This window comes from Bombina bombina, chromosome 9, assembly GCF_027579735.1.
Source record: "Bombina bombina isolate aBomBom1 chromosome 9, aBomBom1.pri, whole genome shotgun sequence".
Classification (NCBI taxonomy): Eukaryota; Metazoa; Chordata; class Amphibia; order Anura; family Bombinatoridae; genus Bombina; species Bombina bombina.
The window spans coordinates 11,106,508-11,115,778 of record NC_069507.1 but is presented as its reverse complement, the minus strand read 5'-3'; the positions used below and the strand labels follow the sequence as shown (position 1 = coordinate 11,115,778).

The 9,271-nt window shown below is 43.1% G+C and overlaps 1 protein-coding gene across 1 annotated transcript in view; it reads left to right on the top strand.

Annotated features, from left to right (window-relative positions):
* Positions 1-4,007: 4,007 nt before the first annotated feature.
* The window catches only part of LOC128639748 (serine/threonine-protein phosphatase 2B catalytic subunit beta isoform), a 358,087-nt gene continuing 352,823 nt past the window's right edge, over positions 4,008-9,271 (top strand). The window contains exon 1 of the mRNA XM_053691874.1: positions 4,008-4,166. Within this exon, the coding sequence (XP_053547849.1) occupies positions 4,118-4,166 (49 nt within the window). The 5' untranslated portion in view covers positions 4,008-4,117. The remainder of the gene's footprint in view (positions 4,167-9,271) is intronic.

Genomic DNA, 9,271 nt, shown 5'->3' with positions numbered 1-9,271 from the left:
TTAGTTACTATGCCTAGTGTCACACACTCAGCCCGGGGTCTCAGTTAGTTACTATGCCTAGTGTCACACACTCAGCCCGGGGTCTCAGTTAGTTACTATGCCTAGTGTCACACACTCAGCCCGGGGTCTCAGTTAGTTACTATGCCTAGTGTCACACACTCAGCCCGGGGTCTCAGTTAGTTACTATGCCTAGGCTTACCATAATTTTTAGAGATGAAACTGGGACCACTTGGCACGGTGCCAGTGGGGGTGTGGTCAGGGGTGTGGCCAAGGGGCGGGGCATTTGTCAACCAGAACTAATTTTCCATGCACAATTATATTACTACATTTTTTTGCAGCACAATTGTATTACCATCCATAATTAATGATGATGACCCCAGCAGCACAATTATATTACCATCCATAATTAATGATTATGACCCCAGCAGCACAATTATATTACCATAATTAATGATGATGACCCCAGCAGCACAATTATATTACCATAATTAATGATGATGACCCCAGCAGCACAATTATATTACCATAATTAATGATGATGACCTCAGCAGCACAATTACCATAATTAATAATGATGACCCCAGCAGCACAATTATATTACCATAATAATGATGATGACCCCAGCAGCACAATTATATTACTATAATTAATGATGATGACGCCAGCAGCACAATTATATTACCATAATTAATGATGATGACCCCGGCAACACAATATATTACCATAATTAACGATCATGAGCACAGCAGCACAATTATATTACCATCCATAATTAATGTAATTGTGCTGCTGGGGTCATCATCATCATGTTAATTTAATTGTGCTGCTGGGGTCATCATCATTAATTATGTTAATATAATTGTGCTGCTGGGGTGAGCATCATTAATTATGTTAAGATAATTGTGCTGCTGGGGTCATCATCATTAATTATGTTAATATAATTGTGCTGCTGGGGTCATCCATCATCATCATCATTAATTTAATGATGAGTTGACCCCAGCAGCACAATTATATTGACATAATTAATGATGATGACCCCAGCAGCACAATTAAATTAACATAATGATGATGATGATGACCCCAGCAGCACAATTACATTAATTATGGATGGTAATATAATTGTGCTGCTGTGCTCATGATCGTTAATTATGGTAATATATTGTGTTGCTGGGGTCATCATCATTAATTATGGTAATATAATTGTGCTGCTGGCGTCATCATCATTAATTATAGTAATATAATTGTGCTGCTGGGGTTACTCATCATCATTAATTATAATTGTGCTGCTGGGGTCATCATAATTAATTATGTTAATTTAATTGTGCTGCTGGGGGTCAACATCATCATTAAATTAATTAATGTTATTAATTATGTTAATTTAATTGTGCTGCTGAGGTCATCATCATTAATTATGTTAATATAATTGTGCTGCTGGGGTCATCCATCATCATCATCATTAATTTAATGATGAGTTGACCCCAGCAGCACAATTATATTGACATAATTAGTGACAATAATTTATTTAATGAGGATGACCCCAGCAGCACAATTATATTAACATAATTAGTGACATCAATTAATTTAATGATGACCCCAGCAGCACAATTATATTAACATACTTAATGACATGATGACCCTAGCAGCACAATTATATTAACATACTTAATGATGTGATAACCCTAGCAGCACAATTATATTAACATAATTAATGATAATGACCCCCAGCAGCACAATTATATTAACATAATTAATTACATTAATGAAGGTAATATAAGTGTGCTGCTAGGGTCATCATCATTAATTATGTTAATTTAATTGTGCTGCTGGGGTCATCATCATTAATTATGTTAATTTAATTGTGCTGCTGGGGGTCATCATCATTAATTATGTTAATATAATTGTCCTGCTGGGCATCACTAATTATGTTAATATAATTGTGCTGTTGGGGTCATCAATCATCATCATTAATTTAATGATGATGAGTTGACTCCAGCAGCACAATTATATTGACATAATTAATGACCAGCAGCACAATTATTAGTTTACCATCCATAATTAATGATGATTGATGAGTGACCCCAGAAGCACAATTATTAATGGAGATATCTAATAATATAAATGAATAATAACACCACATAGCAGATAGAGATAGCAGCCTAAGATATGTGGTTGCATATGAAAAAAGGAAAAGATCAAGTAATATTGTATTGTAGTAAGTAACTCACACGTACTTATCATTATCAGCAAGAAGATCTGCAAAAGTCAAGAAATTTGTTGTTGTTGGTATTTGCTTCAGCAACAGGAAGCCACAGTGTGCAGCCCCACGATGCGTTCTCCTAAGTTGAAGGCGCCTAAAACACTGAGTGTGAAGCAGAGGTGGAGCACACGTTATCAGTCGGATTCTGTGACCCGTCTGTTGCAGGAATGTGGTGACGTCACGGTCGCACATTCCGACGGGCAGCAGACAGCTGTAAAAGGCAGTGCATGCTGCATGCGCAACAAAGCTAAATTCACAGATTTGCCGGTGTTCTATCATTCCAGCTAATTCAGCAGACTACGCTAGTCTGATGAATTTGCTGGAATGATTGATAGAACACCGGCGGCCGGGACAAAAATGAAAAACGGGTGGGACACTGGGACAGGGGCTCAAAACAGGGACAATCCCGGTAAAAACGGGACGTATGGTAAGCCTAACTATGCCTAGTGTCACACACTCAGCCCGGGGTCTCAGTTAGTTACTATGCCTAGTGTCACACACTCAGCCCGGGGTCTCAGTTAGTTACTATGCCTAGTGTCACACACTCAGCCCGTGGTCTCAGTTAGTTACTATGCCTAGTGTCACACACTCAGCCCGGGGTCTCAGTTAGTTACTATGCCTAGTGTCACACACTCAGCCCGGGGTCTCAGTTAGTTACTATGCCTAGTGTCACACACTCAGCCCGTGGTCTCAGTTAGTTACTATGCCTAGTGTCACACACTCAGCCCGTGGTCTCAGTTAGTTACTATGCCTAGTGTCACACACTCAGCCCGTGGTCTCAGTTAGTTACTATGCCTAGTGTCACACACTCAGCCCGTGGTCTCAGTTAGTTACTATGCCTAGTGTCACACACTCAGCCCGTGGTCTCAGTTAGTTACTATGCCTAGTGTCACACACTCAGCCCGGGGTCTCAGTTAGTTACTATGCCTAGTGTCACACACTCAGCCCGTGGTCTCAGTTAGTTACTATGCCTAGTGTCACACACTCAGCCCGTGGTCTCAGTTAGTTACTATGCCTAGTGTCACACACTCAGCCCGTGGTCTCAGTTAGTTACTATGCCTAGTGTCACACACTCAGCCCGTGGTCTCAGTTAGTTACTATGCCTAGTGTCACACACTCAGCCCGTGGTCTCAGTTAGTTACTATGCCTAGTGTCACACACTCAGCCCGTGGTCTCAGTTAGTTACTATGCCTAGTGTCACACACTCAGCCCGGGGTCTCAGTTAGTTACTATGCCTAGTGTCACACACTCAGCCCGGGGTCTCAGTTAGTTACTATGCCTAGTGTCACACACTCAGCCCGTGGTCTCAGTTAGTTACTATGCCTAGTGTCACACACTCAGCCCGTGGTCTCAGTTAGTTACTAGGCCCCATATTACACACACAGACCATGGTCTCAGTCAGTTACTAGGCCCCATATTACACACACAGCCCGTGGTCTCAGTTAGTTACTAGGCCTAGTGTCACACACTAAGCCCGGGGTCTCAGTCAGTTTCTAGGCCCCATATTACACACACAGCCCGGGTTCTCAGTTAGTTACTAGGCCTAGTGTCACACACTAAGCCCGGGGTCTCAGTCAGTTACTAGGCCAAATATTACACACACAGCCCGGGGTCTCACTTACGGGACTGGCTGTGTCACTGTCCCCAGCCAGCTCTGCTGGACCCGCTTACTAGTCCCCTTTTTCCCTCAGAATCCCCCCTCGTATCCCCCTATCTGCGCACTGCATGACGGTCCTGGACCGCCCCCTCCCCCGCGCCGCCATGTTGGTCGTTGCCGTCAGCCTGTAGCTCGGCCTGAGCCGCTTACCTCCCCTCCTTAAGCCGCCTGGAGGAGGAGGCCGCACGGAGAGTAGCGCAGCCATGTCCGGAAAGGACGGTAAACACTGCACCATTGAGCGGGCGGTGAAATGTGAGTCCGAGTCTGTCATTGTGTGCTGTGGGGAGGCCCCTGTGCCCGGCCTGAGGGGGAGGGAGCCCGGCTAGTGCCTGGTGTGAGGCGGGCGGGTTATATATTCACGTACATGGCATGTGGCAGTCATACCGGGAGTGTCAGTCAAAGGAGTTGCCATCATATAGTCTGGCATGGGAGGTACACAGGGATGTGCTAGCCTTTAGGGGTAGCTATCATATAGCCTGGCATGTGATAGTGCCAACCTGTAGTATAGCTAGTATACAGCCTGGTATGTGATAGTGCCAACCTGTAATATAGCTAGTATAGAGACTGGCATGTGATAGTGCCAACCTGTAGTATAGCTAGTATACAGCCTGGCATGTGATAGTGCTAACCTGTAATATAGCTAGTATAGAGACTGGCATGTGATAGTGCCAACCTGTAGTATAGCTAGTATACAGCCTGGCATGTGATAGTGCTAACCTGTAATATAGCTAGTATAGAGACTGGCATGTGATAGTGCCAACCTGTAGTATAGCTAGTATACAGCCTGGCATGTGATAGTGCCAACCTGTAGTATAGCTAGTATACAGCCTGGTATGTGATAGTGCTAACCTGTAATATAGCTAGTATAGAGACTGGCATGTGATAGTGCCAACCTGTAGTATAGCTAGTATACAGCCTGGTATGTGATAGTGCTAACCTGTAATATAGCTAGTATAGAGACTGGCATGTGATAGTGCCAACCTGTAGTATAGCTAGTATACAGCCTGGTATGTGATAGTGCTAACCTGTAATATAGCTAGTATAGAGACTGGCATGTGATAGTGCCAACCTGTAGTATAGCTAGTATACAGCCTGGTATGTGATAGTGCCAACCTGTAGTATAGCTAGTATACAGCCTGGCATGTGATAGTGCCAACCTGTAGTATAGCTAATATAGAGACTGGCATGTGATAGTGCTAACCTGTAGTATAGCTAGTATACAGCCTGGTATGTGATAGTGCTAACCTGTAATATAGCTAGTATAGAGACTGGCATGTGATAGTGCTAACCTGTAGTATAGCTAGTATACAGCCTGGTATGTGATAGTGCTAACCTGTAATATAGCTAGTATAGAGACTGGCATGTGATAGTGCCAACCTGTAGTATAGCTAGTATACAGCCTGGTATGTGATAGTGCTAACCTGTAATATAGCTAGTATAGAGACTGGCATGTGATAGTGCCAACCTGTAGTATAGCTAGTATACAGCCTGGTATGTGATAGTGCTAACCTGTAATATAGCTAGTATAGAGACTGGCATGTGATAGTGCCAACCTGTAGTATAGCTAGTATACAGCCTGGTATGTGATAGTGCTAACCTGTAATATAGCTAGTATAGAGACTGGCATGTGATAGTGCCAACCTGTAGTATAGCTAGTATACAGCCTGGTATGTGATAGTGCTAACCTGTAATATAGCTAGTATAGAGACTGGCATGTGATAGTGCCAACCTGTAGTATAGCTAGTATACAGCCTGGTATGTGATAGTGCTAACCTGTAATATAGCTAGTATAGAGACTGGCATGTGATAGTGCCAACCTGTAGTATAGCTAGTATACAGCCTGGTATGTGATAGTGCTAACCTGTAATATAGCTAGTATAGAGACTGGCATGTGATAGTGCCAACCTGTAGTATAGCTAGTATACAGCCTGGTATGTGATAGTGCTAACCTGTAATATAGCTAGTATAGAGACTGGCATGTGATAGTGCCAACCTGTAGTATAGCTAGTATACAGCCTGGCATGTGATAGTGCCAACCTGTAGTATAGCTAGTATACAGCCTGGTATGTGATAGTGCCAACCTGTAGTATAGCTAGTATACAGCCTGGTATGTGATAGTGCTAACCTGTAATATAGCTAGTATAGAGACTGGCATGTGATAGTGCCAACCTGTAGTATAGCTAGTATACAGCCTGGCATGTGATAGTGCCAACCTGTAATATAGCTAGTATAGAGCCTGGCATGTGATAGTGCCAACCTGTAGTATAGCTAGTATACAGCCTGGTATGTGATAGTGCTAACCTGTAATATAGCTAGTATAGAGACTGGCATGTGATAGTGCCAACCTGTAGTATAGCTAGTATACAGCCTGGCATGTGATAGTGCCAACCTGTAGTATAGCTAATATAGAGCCTGGCATGTGATAGTGCCAACCTGTAGTATAGCTAGTATACAGCCTGGTATGTGATAGTGCCAACCTGTAGTATAGCTAGTATACAGCCTGGCATGTGATAGTGCTAACCTGTAGTATAGCTAGTATACAGCCTGGTATGTGATAGTGCCAACCTGTAGTATAGCTAGTATACAGCCTGGTATGTGATAGTGCCAACCTGTAGTATAGCTAGTATACAGCCTGGCATGTGATAGTGCCAACCTGTAGTATAGCTAATATAGAGCCTGGCATGTGATAGTGCCAACCTGTAGTATAGCTAGTATACAGCCTGGTATGTGATAGTGCCAACCTGTAGTATAGCTAGTATACAGCCTGGTATGTGATAGTGCTAACCTGTAATATAGCTAGTATAGAGACTGGCATGTGATAGTGCCAACCTGTAGTATAGCTAGTATACAGCCTGGCATGTGATAGTGCCAACCTGTAGTATAGCTAATATAGAGCCTGGCATGTGATAGTGCCAACCTGTAGTATAGCTAGTATACAGCCTGGTATGTGATAGTGCCAACCTGTAGTATAGCTAGTATACAGCCTGGTATGTGATAGTGCTAACCTGTAATATAGCTAGTATAGAGACTGGCATGTGATAGTGCCAACCTGTAGTATAGCTAGTATACAGCCTGGCATGTGATAGTGCCAACCTGTAGTATAGCTAGTATACAGCCTGGTATGTGATAGTGCCAACCTGTAGTATAGCTAGTATACAGCCTGGTATGTGATAGTGCTAACCTGTAATATAGCTAGTATAGAGACTGGCATGTGATAGTGCCAACCTGTAGTATAGCTAGTATACAGCCTGGCATGTGATAGTGCCAACCTGTAATATAGCTAGTATAGAGCCTGGCATGTGATAGTGCCAACCTGTAGTATAGCTAGTATACAGCCTGGTATGTGATAGTGCTAACCTGTAATATAGCTAGTATAGAGACTGGCATGTGATAGTGCCAACCTGTAGTATAGCTAGTATACAGCCTGGCATGTGATAGTGCCAACCTGTAGTATAGCTAATATAGAGCCTGGCATGTGATAGTGCCAACCTGTAGTATAGCTAGTATACAGCCTGGTATGTGATAGTGCCAACCTGTAGTATAGCTAGTATACAGCCTGGCATGTGATAGTGCTAACCTGTAGTATAGCTAGTATACAGCCTGGTATGTGATAGTGCCAACCTGTAGTATAGCTAGTATACAGCCTGGTATGTGATAGTGCCAACCTGTAGTATAGCTAGTATACAGCCTGGCATGTGATAGTGCCAACCTGTAGTATAGCTAGTATAGAGCCTGGCATGTGATAGTGCCAACCTGTAGTATAGCTAGTATACAGCCTGGTATGTGATAGTGCCAACCTGTAGTATAGCTAGTATACAGCCTGGTATGTGATAGTGCTAACCTGTAATATAGCTAGTATAGAGACTGGCATGTGATAGTGCCAACCTGTAGTATAGCTAGTATACAGCCTGGCATGTGATAGTGCCAACCTGTAGTATAGCTAATATAGAGCCTGGCATGTGATAGTGCCAACCTGTAGTATAGCTAGTATACAGCCTGGTATGTGATAGTGCCAACCTGTAGTATAGCTAGTATACAGCCTGGTATGTGATAGTGCTAACCTGTAATATAGCTAGTATAGAGACTGGCATGTGATAGTGCCAACCTGTAGTATAGCTAGTATACAGCCTGGCATGTGATAGTGCCAACCTGTAGTATAGCTAGTATACAGCCTGGTATGTGATAGTGCTAACCTGTAATATAGCTAGTATAGAGACTGGCATGTGATAGTGCCAACCTGTAGTATAGCTAGTATACAGCCTGGCATGTGATAGTGCCAACCTGTAGTATAGCTAGTATACAGCCTGGTATGTGATAGTGCTAACCTGTAATATAGCTAGTATAGAGACTGGCATGTGATAGTGCCAACCTGTAGTATAGCTAGTATACAGCCTGGTATGTGATAGTGCTAACCTGTAATATAGCTAGTATAGAGACTGGCATGTGATAGTGCCAACCTGTAGTATAGCTAGTATACAGCCTGGCATGTGATAGTGCCAACCTGTAGTATAGCTAATATAGAGCCTGGCATGTGATAGTGCCAACCTGTAGTATAGCTAGTATACAGCCTGGTATGTGATAGTGCTAACCTGTAATATAGCTAGTATAGAGACTGGCATGTGATAGTGCCAACCTGTATTATAGCTAGTATACAGCCTGGCATGTGATAGTGCCAACCTGTAGTATAGCTAGTATACAGCCTGGTATGTGATAGTGCCAACCTGTAATATAGCTAGTATAGAGACTGGCATGTGATAGTGCCAACCTGTAGTATAGCTAGTATACAGCCTGGCATGTGATAGTGCCAACCTGTAATATAGCTAATATAGAGCCTGGCATGTGATAGTGCCAACCTGTAGTATAGCTAGTATACAGCCTGGCATGTGATAGTGCCAACCTGTAGTATAACTAGTATACAGCCTGGCATGTGATGGTGCCAACCTGTAGTATAGCTAATATAGAGCCTGGCATGTGATAGTGTCAACCTGTAGTATAGCTAGTATACAGCCTGGCATGTGAGAGTGCCAACCTATAGTATAGCTAGTATACAGCCTGGCATGTGATAGTGCCAACCTGTAGTATAGCTAGTATACAGCCTGGCATGTGATAGTGCCAACCTGTAGTATAGCTAGTATACAGCCTGGTATGTGATAGTGCCAACCTGTAGTATAGCTAATGTAGAGCCTGGCATGTGATAGTGCCAACCTGTAGTATAGCTAGTATACAGCCTGGTATGTGATAGTGCCAACCTGTAATATAGCTAGTATAGAGCCTGGCATGTGATAGTGCCAACCTGTAGTATAGCTAGTATACAGCCTGTTATGTGATAGTGCCAACCTGTAGTATAGCTAGTATAC